General features: G+C 36.7%; 1 protein-coding gene across 3 annotated transcripts in view; it reads right to left on the bottom strand.

Moving 5' to 3' along the window:
- Nucleotides 1-445: 445 nt before the first annotated feature.
- The window catches only part of TRMT1L (tRNA methyltransferase 1 like), a 39,980-nt gene continuing 21,208 nt past the window's right edge, over nucleotides 446-19,217 (bottom strand). For all 3 annotated transcript variants that reach the window (XM_058430370.1, XM_032137268.2, XM_058430371.1), the window contains exons 11-15: nucleotides 11,308-11,386; nucleotides 7,586-7,752; nucleotides 6,186-6,248; nucleotides 2,738-2,864; nucleotides 446-2,632 (exon numbers count right to left, since the gene is read on the bottom strand). In XM_058430370.1, coding sequence (XP_058286353.1) covers nucleotides 2,380-2,632; nucleotides 2,738-2,864; nucleotides 6,186-6,248; nucleotides 7,586-7,752; nucleotides 11,308-11,386 — 689 coding nt within the window. In that variant the 3' untranslated portion in view covers nucleotides 446-2,379. The remainder of the gene's footprint in view (nucleotides 2,633-2,737; nucleotides 2,865-6,185; nucleotides 6,249-7,585; nucleotides 7,753-11,307; nucleotides 11,387-19,217) is intronic.

Here is a 19,217-nt window from a genome sequence, read left to right as displayed (position 1 = left end):
AGAAGGAAGATGGATAGTCCTATTTAGTTTATGTTACTAAAAACTGTTAGTCTGACGTGAGCCCTTATCTAATTCTCAGGTCTGATTTAATTCAATTTCTGGAGGCCTTGGAGAAAGGACTTTGACATGATATCATGAGTATGTATTATGTATCTCTTAGCATTCTCCAAAGTAATCTGTGGCCATTTACCAGAGCAGTTACACAGTGCAGAAAGAAATTCCTAGACCTTTTGGGCTCACCAAACATGCTGAATTAGTTCTAATTTTGGGCAACCAGATCATTACACATTTATTCAGAGTGGAGTCTTGTGGAAGTCAGTATAAGTGGAGTTTTGACCCAAGTCCACCACAGTGACCCCCAAACCCATCCCTTGGTTACTTCTCCCATTTCCTGAGTGTATGGCTAGAGTATTAACATTAGCAACTAGCAGAGTCAACACACTGGTTTCCTTAACTGGTTCTTTTGTTTATCAAGTTTTAATGAAAGGATACAACTGATGTTACTTTACAACGTGATAAACATTTGCAGTGTCCCAAATTACTACTATTGTTACGAGAATAAGATTGCTCAGGTTGCTAAATGGAATTTTTAAAGTATTTCCTCTTTTGGTTGATGTAGTACCTGATCACAGAGTTCTAAACTACCTCCTACCAAATTTTTCTTTGAAAAATCTACCTTTATATGTGAAATTAATATACACATATATTTTAGATAACAGTAATTTACAGGTTTCTTTATTAAATTAGGATCTTTGCATTAAGCCCAACTCATCATTGATCAACATATATCATGCTGATAAGCATTTAGCAAAATTTGAGACTGACATTCAATAATATGTATTAAATCAGATAATCTGAGAGCTATAATAGTTTGCCTCCTGGATTTATAGTAATTTTTATTTTTAATAATATGAACAAAAAAACTCATTTATTCTGCTCATTTGTAAGTTATAATTTTAACTGGCAAGAATTACAGAGCAGAATTTTTTTAATGGTCATTATAGAAACTAGCTTGCACTTCACCTATTTCTTGATTTTACTGAAATTTATGACCACATTAATTGGAGAAAGGAAAATAAACTGTCTTGGGAATATGCTGTAATAGCACAGAGATTTTCCTTCATTTCTGCAAAATTAATATTCTCTATTCATCTAATGCCCATCAACTAGATTTTTTTGTATATGTCACAGAAGTACTTTTTTCTTAGGTAGTATATTTAAACCTTTCAGTTATAATTATTACCACCCCCTCCACCCCCTTCCCCCCACTTAATGGTTGTAAAAAGTTACATCCCTTAAGAAATATTTAGGGATAAACATGGATTAAATCCTTGAGACAAAAACCCAAACTTTATACCAAATCCTTACATCCAAAATCTTATATTCAAATGAAGTGAGAATTCCATTAAGGAAACAATATTTTTTTCAACTAATTTTTATAGTTAGCCTGGGCTAATTATACAAAAAATTTATACAAATACACACAAAACCAAAAATACCAAACCAAGCAACAACACAAAAACAACCCCCAAACCAAAAACTCTCATTCCATAAGGTGACAAATTTTACTTCTGAGAGGTAGTACAACCAACCAAATGAATATGTACGTGCATTAACCGAGGCACTTAAGATCACCCAACCTGTTTAATTTATAACCAAATCTCTCCTCTTCAGGATTTCAGTGCTCATGAACAAGTATTATATTAGAATAATGGTCTCAATTTATTTTGACAAAATCTTACTTTGAAGTTTAGTCATTTAGACCTTAAAGTTACAAAAATAAAGTATTTCTATCTCAGGCAAGTATTTAATTTCTCAAAAGCTAGTAAGAAATGAAAAGATCAATGTGGGCAGAAGTATGATTTCTTAAAAATGGGTACATGTTTTAGTTTTCTAATTGTGAAATACATTATGACCTGTAAGAACATTGTTCTTCCTATTCTATTCAGGGTCAGTTTAATATGTGAGCCTTCAGCTTCATTTTGTACACTACAAACAGGAAAACATAAACATCATGAATCAGTTTAGGCAGAGATGTGATTAAGAATTGTAAAAGATGGCTTTCATAACATACATAAAATTCCAAACACTTTGCATGTGAAAATTTTCCGAATTACTAAGCAGTAGGGTGATCTCAGTGAGACTTGGCTTCATATGAAATGTTTCCATTAAAATTTTAAGTTTGCCTTAAAACAAAAAAAAACTTGGAAAGCAAAGCTCCCAAACCAGCTAAGTTAGAAACTGCTGTTTCTGAATGAAAATGACACTGTTTTATATTTTTACTCTACTGAATTGAAAGAATAGAAAAAGAACTACAGTTGGTATAGAGAACTATTAGGCCATCTATACAGACACCTGAGAACCAATTCTTCTCTATGTTTACCATCTTCTGCAGCCACTTGCTTCTGCTTTGTCATTCACTGACATTTCAACTCTTTCAGTTACTGTATCTTCAGATGCTGACTGGACATGGCTTTCTGACTGTCCTCCCGTGTAGGTGGGGGTGCTGTACTTTAAAAGGATAGATTTAAACTGCATCAGAGGTGCATCTGTGCGTACACCCATTGGGTCAAAATGAGTTCGGCTTACTCGAAAGCCTGCTTGAGATAAATAGCACAAAAACTTTTTTAACCTGCAACAAGGAAGGGAAAGAAAAAATATCAGGTTCTTGTATTTTTATTTAAATCACATTATTAAAATATAAAATATATACTTTGTCATTCACTGGGTGTCTTACTTTGGCATATTCATTCCTTTAATGCTGTGTCTGTGAATGTTGTAATAAAAGGGAGGATGTTCAGTACTGACATCAGTCTTTTGCTTCTTGCCTAAATTTGTGATGATTTCATTACTTTTTCTCTTTCCTGCAACATACACATACAAAGTTAGCATACTCTTAAAAATTACAAGCCAAATACTTTTATAACTATATATTTATCTCAAGTCTAAATCCTGACACATTATTTCAACCTGTCTGTCCAATCTTAATTCTTATAATTTATTCTATTTTCACTGTCCTTCACTTATGTAATTTTCATATTAAACTGCTACATCAGAACTTCCTTTCTACCTTCTTCAACTTCAAGCCACACTCTATTTCGTCTCCTTTAGGAAGCCATCTGTGAATTTGGGGCTAGTCACTTCATAGAGTTCATTGTTGTTAATACTACACTACACTACTCAGAGTTTGACTAAGTTCTGTCATTTTTTTTTCTTTTCTTATAGTTCCTTAATGTGTGTAAGTCCTTTCTCCCCAAGTTATATTCTAAGTTCCTAAGGACAATGTCTTTCATTTTTATACCTGTATTTCTACTGAGTGCTCAGTATTGGATACACAGTGGGTCTTCAGTAATCACAAAACAAAGAAAAACAACACAAAGTCTTGAGAGTTTGGACACAGAAACTGATAAAAGGTCAATGTTACGATCTCATTGCCTATTTCTCATCACAGCAGTCAGTTTTTTCATTTTGAGTGAAAGGAGGCCAGCTAAGATTCTAGAACTGTATCCTTCCAAAAATTACAACATGAAAACAACTGAGATATCCAATACCATAATGAAATTTTGCCTGGTGTTCAACCCTTGATTATTTATATATGAACGTTATGGTCAAATCTTACTTCTTCAGGGAAAGTAATTAACATCTGCTTAAGCAAAACATTCAGAAGGTGCCAGGGGCCGTGGCGCACACCTGTAGTCCCAGCTACTTGGGAGGCTGAGGTGGCAGGATGGCTTGAGCCCAGGAGTTTGAGCACAGTGAGACCCTGTCTCTTAAAAAAAAAAAAGTATTGAAAAGGCAAAGTTGATACATAAAAATAAATTACATTCAAAATAAATAAAAATTATTGCTGAATTGTTGCCTTTTTACATAAAAACATAAAGCAAAAAGGACAACCTGGGATCCATCCATCAAATCAGAATTATAATTTGAAATCTAAAATTTGAAATCGCATGAAATCTGAGGCACCTAGTCAAAGGATAGATATCCAGATTTAGTACAAGTTCTAGGAGCATCTGAGGCAAAAAATCTGATATAATACCTTAATAGTAACTATCATCAGCAGTATATAGATTTTTTTTTTTTGGCCCGGTAATTTCTTCTTTTTTAAAAAATAATTTCAACTTTCTTTATCGATTAAAGTGTATATGTGTAGGTTTGTTACGTGGGTATATTGTGTAATGCTGGGGTTTGGGGTCCCAACAACCCCAGCACCCAGGCAGTAGGCATAGTACCCAACAGGTGGTTCTTTAGCCCAGGCTGCATCCCATCCCTCCCCCATCTAGTAGTCCCCAGTGTCTATTATTCCCATTTGATGTCTGTGAGTACCCAAAGTTTAGCTCCTACTTGTAAGTTAGAACATGGGGCTTTGGTTTTCTGTTCTTGCATTACTTTTATTATAGGATAATGGCCTATAGCTCCATCCATGTTGCTGCAAAGAGCATGATTTTGTTCTTTTTTATGGCTGCATAGTATTCCTTAGTACACATGTACATTTTCTTTATCTAGTCCATTGATTATGGGCACCCAGGTTGATTCTGTCTTTGCTATTGCGAATAGCACTGCAATGAACATATAATGTATCTTTGACAGAATGAATTATTTTCCTTTGGGTTTGCATAGTACTATCATTTTAAGATTTTATGTGTTGACCAATTATCTTAGAATAACCATATAATTTAAAAGTTATAGAAGAGCCCACAAAAATTAGTCTAATTTCCTTAATTTATATACGAGAAAGGCTCATAGATTAAAAACAAATTTTTTTTTGAGATGGAGTTTGGCTCTGTTGCCCAGGCTCACACAATCCTTACACTATCCTCCCACTTCAGCCTCCTGAGTAGCGGAGATTACAGGTATGTGCTACTGTGCTCTTGGCTTTTGAAAATATTTTTAAAGCTTATTTATGTTTTACTTTTTTCTAAAAAGGATTTACGACAATTTTGCTGAAGGGGAGGGACCTGGCTAAGTTTATATAACAACGCCTGCAGTAGGATAATGCTCTTAAATCTAATTTTTTTTTTTTTTTTTCTGGAGACAGTCTCAATCTGTCACCCAGGCTGGAGTGCAGTGGTGCAATCTTGGCTCACTGCAGCCTCTGCCTCCTGGGTTCAAGCAATTCTCCTACCTCAGCCTCTCAAGTAGCTGGGATTACAGGCTTGCACTGACACACCTGGCTAATTTTTGTGTTTTTCGTAGAGACAGGGTTTCACCATATTGGCCAGGCTGGTCTTGAACTCCTGACCTCAAGTGATCTGCCCAACTTGGCCTCTCAAAGTGCTGGGATTATAGACATGAGTCACTATGCCCAGTAAATCTAATATTCTTTACAGCGTATCATAATGCTTCTTTGTCTTCCCTCCAACAGAGAAATTAGGTAGAATATATCAATTCAAGTTATCAAATTAGTTGAAGATGCCAAATGAACATGGCTGTTGGAAAGAGTATGCAGTAGTTATTTAAACTATATACTATTAAAAGAAATTTAAGTTTCCTTGTCTTTGAAGGTCAACATTAAACTGTTGAGCAACTAATAAAAAATTACAGCTTATAACTAAAGGCCACTGCTCTTTCAAACTTAACACTCTACAGTCTTCTTTTCATCTGTATTCAAAAAACACATCTGGAATCTAAAGTTTTTTAAAAAGCAAAACAAAACCTTAGACATTAGGGCACTGATATTTTAAATCTTAACATCCTTTAATATGAATTTACAGTGTCTAACACAGCTATATTTAAAGTATGCACATATCCTAAATTATATGAAAGGCCATATAATAAATTCTTTTGGCTGGAGAATGAGGTCTTCTGGTTAATTAAATGGAATTGCTATAAATCATATATTAATGAGCAATTTTTAAAATAATTAGAATAAAATTTTATCTTAACTATAAAATTATATATAACTTTATCATATATAATTTGATCTTATTTTATTCACATGGTTCAAGATCATACAGTTCGTTCAAATGGATAACCATATATTACAGATGTGAACAAAGCATATGTTAACAGAAATTTCCAATGTGTGAATGTTGATAAACAAGTTTTACTACAGTTTTGTTGTCATATAATATGAAATGTATTTTTAAGTAGGCTACCATGGCAATCTCTTCTCTTCCTACCCTTTTGCTATATGCCTTTTTGACCTGATATGTACATATGTACACACATATATGCATACATACCTTGTGCAATGTAATTATCTGTTGTGGTGTCATCTGTAGTTTTAATAAATACACCATTTTCTTCTAAAAAATAAAGCAAATGGGAAAAGAAAATATTTTACAGAATGACATAAAGCAACAACTCAGTTTAAATAAAAGTTTATGAAATTCCATCCAATTTTCATGAATATGCAAGAGATTCTGTGGCCAAATTGAACTGCAAAAATTATGTTTTTAACCCTCTATAATAGCAGTTTCTAATTATTTATGAGAACACTAGGATATTCAATAGGCTCACCTTTGTATCAATAGTCAGATACAACTATAAAATTGGCTGTTTGTACTAAGCAGAAAAAACACATAGCTTTACTGAATGAGAAGTATAAATCTAGTTTCTGTGTCTCCATAGATATTACAATTTTTGGCCACATCACTCCTAGAATTACCAAAAGTTTCTTTTTCTAGAAAGCACATCTAGGGTAATAAAAATCACAAAGGACCTTTAGTGTTTTTTTTTTTTTCTTTTTTTAAATCTAGTAAAATTAAAAACACACAAAAAAGGAGGTTATCTTTAAAAAAAAATTGTCAGGGCATGGTGGTTCATGCCTGTAATCCCAGCCACTTTGGGAGGCCAAGGTGGGAAGACTGCTTGAGCCCAGGAGTTTGAGATCCGCCTGGACAATATGGTGAGACCCCATCGCTACAAAATATTAGCCAGGTGTGGTGGTGCATGCTTGTGGTCCCAGCTACACAGGAGGTTGAGGCTGAGGCAAGAGGACTGCCTGAGCCCAGGAGGTTGAGACTGCAGTGAGTCATGTTTGTGCCACTTGTATTCCAGTTTGGGTTTAAAAGTGAGACCCAGTATCCAAAAAAAACAACAAAACCGACAACACTATTCATCATTCACCTATTCATCTCAGGCCTGATTACAAGCCTGAATAAAACTATGTAATTAAAAAAAAACTTAACCAGAGTATGATTAGACTCATTAGAGAGGATTTACTAAAAACACACTATTTATAATTATATTGCCTTTTTTTTTTTTTTTTTTGAGACGGAGTCTTGCTCTGTCGCCCAGGCTGGAGTGCAGTGGCGCAGTCTCGGCTCACTGCAAGCTCCGCCTCCCGGGTTCACGCCATTCTCCTGCCTCAGCCTCTCCGAGTAGCTGGGACTACAGGCGCCCGCCACTACGCCCGGCTAATTTTTTTGTATTTTTAGTAGAGACGGGGTTTCACTGTGGTCTCGATCTCCTGACCTCGTGATCCGCCCGCCTCGGCCTCCCAAAGTGCTGGGATTATAAGCGTGAGCCACCGCGCCCGGCCAATTATATTGCTTTTATTATAACATCAAATACAATTGAAAAACATACAGTATTTTTGGTAAGCAATTTAAAGCTAGTAAGCTAGCGTTCAGTTAGTCACCTTGCTTGCTGAGATTTGAAGGTGCATGAATTGAAAACTGACTTTGAGGCATACACTCTGATTCAAAGATTAATGTCTTTATTAGGGTCTGAATGTCATCCAAACCATGGTGAAGAGATTCAAATAGCATTCTTTTGAGGAATCCAGTATTGAAAAGGGAACTTGACCTGAAAAGAAAAGAATATACAGAGAACTGGGTTTGAGAAATGTTTCTCTTTAAAAAGAAAGTCTTCACGATTTAACTATAAGTAAGATATATAATTAATTATATGACAGAGTAATAAATTCAAAAAGAATTTATGATTTAGTTTAAAACTGTTTATTTTCTTTATTATTATTATTATTTTTTGAGATAGAGTCTGGTCCTGTTGCTTAGGCTATAGTATTTTATTATTTTTTAATAGAGATGGGGTCTCATCATGTTGCCCAGGCTGATCTCAAACTACTGGGCTCAAGGGATCCTCCTACCTTGGCTTCCCAAAGTGCTGGGATTACAGGTGTGAGACACCACACTCCCAGCCTAAAACTTTTTATTTTCTATTTGCCACTCATTTTATCATATCAGTTCTCTAAACTCGTAGCATTAGTCAAGGGAACTTAATTAAGTCAACAAGAATCTATTGAGGCTGGGAAGGGGAGAAGGGAGAGGGTGATGAAGAGGGGTAAAAGAATATAAATGTATTTATTACCACTGAAGTATATACTTAAAAATGGTAAAGAAGGAAAATGTTATATATGTATGTTACCTTAATAAAAAAATAATTTATTGAGCTCTCATAAGGTATACAGTACTGTGGTACATAGAGGGTGTGTGGAGGATATACCAAAATATAATATACAATGTTGACCTTATAAAAGCCTATAAATCTAGACAGGAAAATAAAGCAATGAAGAGGTTTTCACAATGCACATTCTAGTCACTAATAGAAAATCTTAATTCTGGTCAGTTTATGATGGTAGGGTGGGGCAGGACAGGGCAGGGGAGCACATATATGAGAATTATATCTGCTGATGGTATGGTTCAAAAATAGTCTGGGGTGAATCTGATATGCTTCCTATTTAATTTAAAAATCACAGGTATAATGGAAAAAATATGAAATTCTGATTAAGATAAACTGGATTCCAATCCTGGCTCCACCACTTACTAGTTACGTAATCTTTTTATTAAGAGACAGGGTCTCACTATGCTGCCCAGGCTGAACTTGAATTCCTGGGCTCAAGGGATCCTCCTGCCTCAGCCTCCTGAGTAGGTGGGACTATAGATGTGTGCAACTGTGCTGGGCTAGCTATATAATCCTGAGTAATTACTACTTTTGAGTCTTACATTCCTCATCATGAAATGTAAAATTTCTTTTTTTTTTTTTTTTTGGAGATGGAGTCTCGCTCTGTCGCCCAGGCTAGAGTGCAGTGGTGCAATCTCAGCCCACTGGAAGCTCTTCCTCCCGGATTCACCCCATTCTCCTGTCTCAGCCTCCCAAAGTGCTGGGATTACAGGCGTGAGCCACCACCGTGCCTGGCCAAAAATAAAACTTCTCTATATATCCTCAATGTATGGTAGCTACTATTGTTAGGGTTAGCAAATACATATGAAAGAATATATGATTTTAAATTATCAAATATGTGATCAATATAAGATATACTAAAGGGAATTTAGAGATTATATTGGGTTGAGGCACTGAGATGAGACTTCAAAAACAAAGTACAATTTGAATTGGAGATGGTAGAGAGGGGAAGGTATTCTGGATGAGTGTAAAGACATGAACACAATAGCTTTCATCTGGAAATCATAAGGATTTATTAAGCATTCGTAATCCCAGCACTTCGGGAGGCCAAGGTGGGCGGAGTCAGGAGTTCAAGACCAGCCTGGCCAACATGATGAAACTCCCTCTCTATTAAAAATACAAAAATTAGCTGGGTGCAGTGGCACACGCCTGTAGTCCCAGCTACTCGGGAGGCTGAGTCAGGAGAATCGCTTGAACCCAAAAGGCGGAGGTTGCTATAAGCCAAGATCATGCCATTGCACTTCAGCCTGGGCAACAAAGTGGGACTCTGCCTCAAAAATAAAAAATAAAAAAAGAATTCAGTCCTGGGAGTCAGAAAACCTAAGTTCTAGCCTTGGCTGTGGTATGAATTTTTTTGGTCAGTTTTAGCAAGCACTTAAAAACACTGTGCCATAGTTTCCTCATGTGTAAAATAAGGCAGTTAGGCTAGAAATCTTCCTTCTGGATCCAGTAACCTGCTATTTTTAATTTCCTCAGTTCTGAATCAATGAGTAGGATCAATGTATAGCAGATGCTATAGGTGAGAATTAGTTTTAGAAGAACTGGAAGGTAGGGCTGGCTAGATCTTTCTTAATCTAAGAGTATTTAATAAGATGAAGATAAAATCATGAGCATCAGCACAAAGACATTTACCACGTAGGTCAATTTCTAGGTTTAGTAGGTGCTTAAGCCTTGGCCTTATAAAGTAATGAGAAGAAATTTGCAATTCTTGTCACAATGTTGTTAGGAATCTTGAATTTCTGTAAGAATCTCAGCTGGGTGCGGTAGTAGCTCACGCCTGTAATCCCCAGCACTTTGGGAGGCCGAGGCAGGCGGATCACTTGAGGTCGGGAGTTCGATATCAGCCTGACCAACATGGAGAAACCCAGTCTGTACTAAAAAAATACAAAATTAGCTGGGCGTGGTGGCACATGCCTGTAATCCTGGCTATTCAGGAGGCTCAGGTAGGAAAATTGCTTGAACTTGGGAGGCGGAGGTTGCGGTGAGCCGAGATAGTGCCATTGCACTCCGGCCTGGGCAACGAGAGTGAAACTCCGTCTCAAAAAAAAAAAAAAAAAGAATCTCTAGTAACAAACTTAAGGTAAGGATTCTGATTAAAAATAATTCAGCTGGGCGCAGTGGCTCACACCTGTAATCCTAGTACTTTGGGAGGCCGAGCCAGGCAGATCACCTGAGATCAGGAGTTCGAGACCAGCCTGGCAAACATGGTGAAACCCAGTCTCTAATAAAAGTACAAAAATTAGCCAGGTGTTGTGGCGGGTGCCTGTAATCCCAGCTACTCAGGAGGCTGAGGCAGGAGAATTGCTGAACCTAGGAGGTGGAGGTTGCAGTGAGCTGATATTGCACCACTGCACTCCAGCCTGGGTGACAAGAGCAGGACTCCATCTCAAACAAACAAACAAACAAAAAAACCAATTCAACTTTAAGGTACAATCAGCTGTTACCAATGATGCAAAAGCATATACACATAAATATTTCCAATTGTGTACTATCTAAATAACTTTACCTAAAACAAAGGCAGACACTTTCACATGCCTTTGTCTCTTAAAACTAATTCTTCTAGGACCTTTTACATGAGTTGGCTCTTCTATAAAAAGTTATTGTGATCATTTAAAAATCATATGCTAGATCTACAATGATCAATTTTAAAAAGCTTCTTTCTTACTATTCAGAAATGAATTATCTAGTTTCCAGATCATCCAGGCTTCTCTTTTACCTCCACTGCCTCTTAGTTCTGTCACAAACTAGAGAGAATAATGGTAGAGAAAAATCTCAAAATATTAAACACCTCAGGTTCATAGGAGGAGAAAAGTCATAATTATTTGCCTAGACTTAACGATTGAATTTAAATTTGTCTTTAACCACACATAATAAAAATCAGCAATTAATAAATCAATCAATACATCAAATTTTAATATGTTCTTATGGCTGGTCACATACCACAGAGGTCCAAGTTCTATTGCTGTCTTTCCAGGCATGCTTCCATGACAGTTACAAGGCAGCTGTCTATATGGGTTTTCTGTAAAAGGATAATAAAAGGAGAAATCAAAGGAGAAATGACTAATACGAATAGTAGTAATTGTTATATTAATAATAATTTGCAGCTACTATATACTGAGGATCTACTATGTGCCAGGTATTATGCTAAGTATTTTATGTATGTATATATGTGTGTGTGCATATGTATATGTATATACGTATACACACACACATATATGTGCGCACACACGCACACATATATTTATTTTTAATTTAAGTCCTTACAACTCTCTGAAGTAGGTACTGTTAAAATCTCAATTATACAGATCAGAGGATTAAAGCTTGAGAGAGGTGGAAATCCATGTCAAATGGCTTATTAGAGGTGTAACTGGTATTTACTTACCATACCACATGAAATAATATAAGGAAGGAGAAAGTCTTATAAAGTTTACAAGAGATCCATATTTCAAAATTAACTGATTAAGGTATAATTTATGTGCAATAAAACATATATACTTTATATAAAAAGGTTGATGAATTTTAACAAACGTATACACCCATGTAACCAACATCCCAATCAAAATGTAGATATTTCTCATAAGTTAACTCTTCTGCAGTTGGAAAGAAAATTCCTTATGCTTGATTCATATTCAGCCTTCAAAATGTAGGCTAGAAGAATCTAATTTCGTTTAAAAAGCAATGAATGAGAGGCCTGATATAATCACAAGGAAATTGGAGAGATACTAGCACTATTCTTAGTTTTCAAAATGGGCTAATATTTGACTATGGAACTTTTAAATCCACTCAAGGCCCAAATAGTCATTTTATATCAGATATTCTCCAACTAATTCCCTCCACTCCAGGCCATTCCTGGGTTGATCATTCACTTTCTTGAAATGGCCTGATCTAATCAATCAGTCCCAGAAACATTCAGAACCAAAGAATGGTGGCAGGAACACAGGTCGATAGCCTCTTGCTAGCTGATAATATCACTCTGCTATTCAATACAATTATTGGTATAATGCATAGTTATGAGATCTTATTTTACATTTACTTAAAAGCGTCCTTCACTGCTCCTAGGTCTACTTTTCAGTATTATTTAATTCTAAGCCTTGATGAAAGGGTGTGGTTAGCACTGACATAAGTTTTGTTGAGAACTATGTTCCTCAAATATGAGTATACTTAAGAAGTCTTCTCTTAAACCATTACATCACTAAACTACAAATACTTATAAGCAGTCATCATCCAATTCAGGATGGCAATTTATAGTATAGCTCTGTCAGCTACACCCACTTACCACAGGCAGACAGCACAAATGAATTATTGATCAGTTTGTATCTTGATGCACTTTGCAAAATAATCTTACCATACAAATGTGTCTTTTCCCAAGCCTCTTTGCTAGGATTTCTCAGACCTAAATTAGCATCAGCAAATTTCCTCTCTGAGGGCCAAGGCTATCAATTCAAGTTACCAGCAGCAAATAATGAAGTGGTAAAGAAGAAAGCAAACTAGTATTTCCGTGTTACTGGTATATAAGCGAGGAAGGCAATACCAGATGAGGAATTAAAAAATATTCTGAGACTTCTATTTAAATGCAACAGATTAAACATGCACTCTATCTCTGCTGTCTCTTAACGCTTAAATCAAATGACAGGAACAAAAATTAAACTATAAGAATAAATAAAATGGGAGAGGAAGTAACAAAAGATGAGAGATGCTGATAAAATTTCAGAAGCAGGAGTCACATACACAATGGGATAACTGATTATCAGACCAGAAAAATCTAAAGTATAAGCCTGAAATGGATAGATGGGCAACCAACAAAACAGAAAGTTCATTAGTGTTGTGGGACCCTGCGACGGCCTGAAAATTGAAGGCAATGATTGTCTCTGAAGATGACTATAGAGAGGTATTGCAAATAAGAGGTCTGGTTACAATTTTTTAAAGGGTTCAATTAAAACTCCAGATCTTCTCTAATACAATCAATCGTCTGTGTCCTCCCCATTCCAAAAGATGAAGTTAATCTCTGGTGAGGCTAAACTATTGAGGACATGAAACCAGGAGTTTTAGTTACAGTTGAGAATGAGATGTCTGAAAAACAGAGGGATTAAGTAAAAATCCGCTTTCCAGTCTCTGTCCCCAGTGTGGCTCTCCCAGAGCTGCTAAAAGATTGGTTGATTCCTCCCTGGAAAAATTTACCAATCCAAGAGAAAAGATCTGTATATACTTGCTGACATTTGGGGGTGTCTTACTAAAAAAAGCAGACTGGTATCTTCTTATCACAGTAAAATCCATTGGTTTATTTTTATTTTTATTTTTTTTTTTTTGAGACAGTCTTGCTTTGTTGCCTAGGCTCGAGTGCAGTGGTGCGATCTCGGCTCACTGCAAGCTCCACCTCCCAGGTTCATGCCACTCTCCTGCCTCAGCCTCCTGAGTAGCTGGGACAATTGGTGCCTGCCACCATGCCCAGCTAATTTTTTGAATTTTTAGTAGAGACAGGGTTTCACCGTGTTAGCCAGGATGGTCTCGATCTCCCGACCTCATGATCTGCCTGCCTCAGCCTCCCAAAGTGCTGGGATTACAGCCAAATCCGTTGGTTTATAAGCTCTGCCCCAAGTGCTTCAAAACAATTTTTCACTGTGGAAAACCGAAGACCACAAAACATCTGAGATCTACCATAACAGACAGAGAACAAAATTACAAAACAGAAAAAGTTAAAAAACAGGAGAACTGAACAACAAAACAACAGCAACAATCAAAACAAACAAAAAACCCCTATTCTCCCCTAAATATAAAATATACCCAAGTATAATCAATTCTTAGAAAGGTAAGAGATTTTGTATCCCTGAAACAATAATATGACACTATTAAAAAGGGAACAATAATCACCTGACTAGCCTAAAGAAAAAAAAAGGAACAGTGAAAAAATATGAAATAACTCTTAGAAATGAACAAAATATGACAGAAATTTAAATAAGAGTTGGAAAATAAAAATTAAGGAAAAAGCATAAAGTAGAACTAATTGCCAAAGAGAAGAACCGTATAGATATTTTTAAAAATTAAAGGATTAATCTAGAAGATCCAAAATATAACTAAACAGAGTTCCTGAGACAACAGGTAAAATTTGAAAGGCAAAACTTGTCAAAGAAATAACATCCCCCAAGGGCCAGGTGTGGTGGCTCTTGCCTGTAATCCCAGCACTTTGGGGAGATGAGGTAGGCAGATCACTTGAGGTCAGGAGATCGAGACCAGCCTGGCCAACATGCTGAAACCCTGTCTCTACTAAAAATACAAAAATTAGCTGGGAGTGGTGCCACAGGCCTGCAGTCCCAGCTACTCAGTAAGCTGAGGCAGGAGAATCGCTTGAACCTGGGAGGCAGAGGTTGCAGTGAGCCAAGATCATACCACTGCACTCCACCCTGGGCAACACAGCAAGACTCTGTCTTAAAAAAAAGAAAAAGAAAAGAAAAAATTAGCCCCCTTGCCCCCAAAATTTATCAGAGCTGAAGAGCTCAAGTTTCTGACTTAACTCAGAGGCTGGGCGCAGTGGCTCATGCCTGTAATCCCAGCACTTTGGGAGGCCAAGGAGGGTGGATCACTTGAGGTCAGGAGTTCGAGACCAGCCTGGCCAACATGGTGAGACCCTGTCTCTACTAAAAAATACAAAAGTTAGCTAAGCGTGGTGGCATGTGCCTGTAATCACAGCTACTCAGGAGGCTGAGTCACGAGAACTGCTTGAACCTAGGAGGTGAAGGTTGCAGTGAGCTGATATTGTGCCACTGCACTCCAGCCTGGGTGACATAGTGATACTCCACCTCAAGAAAAAAAAAAAAAAAATTAAATAAATAAATAGAACTGAGATTATCCAGTAAACTGAATTAAAAAAGATGAACTCATACACATATTATCTCAAAATTATTTTAGAATACTGGGTTTAGAAGAGATATTTTAAGAGCATTCAGAGAGAAAATAATAGACTACACAAGAAGAGCAGCAGATTTCTCACTGGAAGCTAGAAGACAATGGAATAATACCTTGAACATTTTGAGGAAAAAATGATTTCCATCCTAGAATTTGGTACTTAGCCATGTAATACTTCTCTGCAATCTACAGGAAAAAGTGTCCACTGAAAATGAAGAAGTAAACAAGGAAAGTGGGAAAATACACAGGATCTGCAATACGAGATATATCACAAAAAGAAAGTTAAAGAAAATTCCCAGGATGATGGTTAAAGAGAAGCCCTTGGACAACAGATCTCGGCAGATACAGAAAACAAATAATCCAAACTACAACAGGAGGGCTGTCTCCAGGGGAGTGAAATTAATAGCCAAAGATTACCTAATGTGCTTAACTATGGTGAAAGAAACATTGAAAATGTAGCAAAGAGTTTAGGGATGGATTATAAGAAGTATTTTTTTAAAAAAGGTAACAAGTACAGTAAGTATTTCAATTCCAGAGTTACCAAAGAGTTGTATAAGAAAGGAACATTATTATAACATGTTATATGAATCAGCTTTTATTTTTATTTTTGTAGAGACAGGGTCTTGCTATGTTGCTCAGGCTGGTCTTGAACTCCTGACCTTGGGCAATCCTACCTCAGCCTCCTAAAGTGCTGGGATTACTAGTATGAGCCACCATGCCTGGATTCATATGGTTTATCTGTGCTGTAGCAGCCTTCCAAAATGATCAGCAATAATCCCTGCCTCTTGGTATTCATACCCTTGTGTAATACCCTCCCCCTGAGTAGGCACTGGTTCTAGAGACAAATTTCTAACAACTAGAATATGGCAAAAGTAATGGAGTATTACTTTGAGATTAGATTACAAAAGACCTCTTCTATCTTGCTGTCACTCACTCACTCTCTGGTTCTTCTGACTTGTTTTTTTTTTTTTTAAGACATGGCATCTTGCTCTGTCACCCAGGCTGGAGTGCAGTGGTGTAACCATAGCTCACTGCAGCCTTGAACTACTGGGTTCAAGTGATCCTCCTGCCTCAGCCTCCCAAGTAGCTGGGACTAAGGGCACAAACCACTGACCAACACCTTGATCTGTGGCCTTGTGAGAGACCCCGAGCTAGTGGACCCAGCTAAGCCATGCCTAGATTCTTGACTCATAGAAACTATGGGATAATAAATGTTGTTTAAAGCCAGTAATTTTGGAGGGATTTGTTACACAGCAATAGACAGCAAATAAAATTTGCGAACAATATTTATCTATTTATAAAAATACAAACACTAAATATTGATGCAGTCCAAAGTGGAGAGGGGAAGAGCATGCATGTGACTCGATTGGTTTAAAAAGCCAAATACTCTTTTTCCATGGAAGGAAGTTAGATGCACTATAAACATGTTATTTAGAAATATGAATGTAAGCATTAGAAGAAACAGCTGTGACATTTTAACTGGTTAGGGAGTCAGGCAGAGATTATTATTTTATTAATAAGACTTATGGAACTATTTGACTTTTTTTCTTTCTTTTTTTGAGACGGAGTCTTGCTCTGTCGCCCAGGCTGGAGTGCAGTGGCATGATCTCAGCTCACTGCAACCTCTGCCTCCTGGGTTCAAGTGGTGATTCTCCAGTCTCAGCCTCAGCCTCCTGAGTAGCTGGGATTACAGGCGCCCACCACCATGCCCAGCTAGTAGAGATGGGGTTTCACAATGTTGGCCAGTTTCGAACTCCTGACCTCAGGTGGTCCGTCCGCCTCAGCCTCCCAAACTGTTGGGATTACAGGCGTGAGCCACAGTGCCCAGCTATTTGACTTTTTAAACTATGTATTACAAATTGATAAAAATTCTGAATGAGACGACTTCTTTGTAGGACATACTTGTTTATTCTAAGTTCTGCATGATTCCAAATAAAATGCAAAAATAAATCATTGCTTTATAGTTATCACTTATCAAGTCAAAAAGTCTTTAAAATGTTTGATTAATGTCACATATATAAGGAAGAAAAATTATAAGAACTTCTATAAGGCACTCAAATTCTTTAAACTCTTTAAGTATACAGGCTATTGGACATGCTTTGGGCAAAGAAAAGCTTTGAACATGAAGGAAACAAAGTAGTATTTTTCTTATGAGCTCTATTGAGTAAACTGAGAGAGTTAAATTTAACCGAATAAGAGATGACTAGAGAAATTATGGCAAAAAGAATGATGACATATACAGAATATTTTTATATGTAGAGATTAATCTGGCAAAACAGAATGTTAAGTGTTACATATTCTAATAACATAGAGATGGTATAACAAACAAAAATTAGGAAGGGAAAAACGGAAAACAGGAAGCTAATTATCTCATTTGTGATATCAAGGAGCCAAAGGATATTACTTAAAACTGATAAATCCAAATTACAGAAGTATATACATATTTACTACTAAAAGTAGACATTAAGACAAACAAACAGGCCGGGTGTGGTGGCTCACGCTTGTAATCCTAGCGCTTTGGGAGGCCAAGGTGGGCAGATTGCCCAAGCTTAGGAGTTTGTGACCAGCCTGGGCAACATGGTGAAACCTCGTCTCTATTAAAATACAAAAAATTAGCTGGGCGTGATGGCGTGTGCCTGTAGTCACAGCTACTTGGGAGGCTGAGGCAGGAGAACTGCTTGAACCCGGGAGATGGAAGTTGCAGTGAACCGAGATTGCACCAGTGCACTCCAGCCTGGGCGACAGAACGAGACTCTGTCTCAAAAAAAGAAAAAAAAAAAGAAAAACAAGCAATTACAATAAAATATTTAAACCAGCCTCTTACCTAGTCAAGAAAAATGGAAGAAAGGATAAATAAAGTATATAAGGGGAATATGACCATAGGAACCAAGGAGATTAAAAGGAATTATTAGACAACACTTAGCTCAACCCTATGTAAATAAAACAGAAATGCTAGGTGTATATTACTAAACCTTTAAGGAACACATAATTCCAATAGTTAAACTAGTTCTTAAGAACTAGTTTTTAAAAAAAAAAAAAAATCAGTTTTTCAATTCCTAAGAATTGAAAAAAAGGGAAGCATTCCAAATTAGTTTTGAAGGGAGTGTAAACTGATAGATCAAAGCCCAACTAAAATTATGCTACAAAGGAAAACTATATACCATCTCATGAAACAAGAAAATCCTTTAAAAATTAGCAAATAAAATATAGCAACATATTAAAAAAATACCTAACAGTAGTTTATTCTACAAAATACAGTTTGGTTCTATATTGTAAACTTTTATTACAATTATCAAATTAGTAAGCCTAAAGAGAAAAACCATATAATCATCTCCACAGATGCTGAAAATGCATTATGACAAAATTCAACATCCTGATAAAATACAACAAAGATAGAAATGAAGTATTCTTCCTTAATGTGATAAATGATATGTATTGCAGATGAAAAGCCAGTATTATGCTTGAATCAGAAAGCACTAGAGGCTGGGTGCAGAGGCTCACGCCTGTAATCCCAGCACTTTGGGAGGATGCGGCGGGCAGATTACTAGAGGTCAGGAGTTTCAGACTAGCCAGCAAACATGGTGAAACCCCGTCTCTACTAAAAATACAAAAAGTAGCCAGGCGTGGTGGTGTGTGCCTATAGTCCCAGGTACTTGGGAGGCTGAGGCAGGAGAATTGCTTGAGCCCAGGAAGCAGAGGTTGCAGTGGGCCGAGATTGTGCCACTGAACTTGAGCCTGGGTGACAGAGAAAGACCCCATCTGAAAAAAAAATAAAAAAATAGAAAGCACTAGAGGAAACTAAAAGTAAGGAACATGACAGAATTACCTCTATTACCACCACCAGTTAACATTATACTAAAGTACCTGCACAAATGAAAAGCATATTATATTTGTAGGAAGCTTCAAAAATCACAGTATCTATTCTCCCCAATTTAATGTTATCAAAATAA

Source organism: Hylobates moloch, unplaced genomic scaffold (assembly GCF_009828535.3).
Source record: "Hylobates moloch isolate HMO894 unplaced genomic scaffold, HMol_V3 SCAFFOLD_18, whole genome shotgun sequence".
NCBI lineage: Eukaryota > Metazoa > Chordata > Mammalia > Primates > Hylobatidae > Hylobates > Hylobates moloch.
This window is presented reverse-complemented; position numbering and strand designations above follow the sequence as displayed.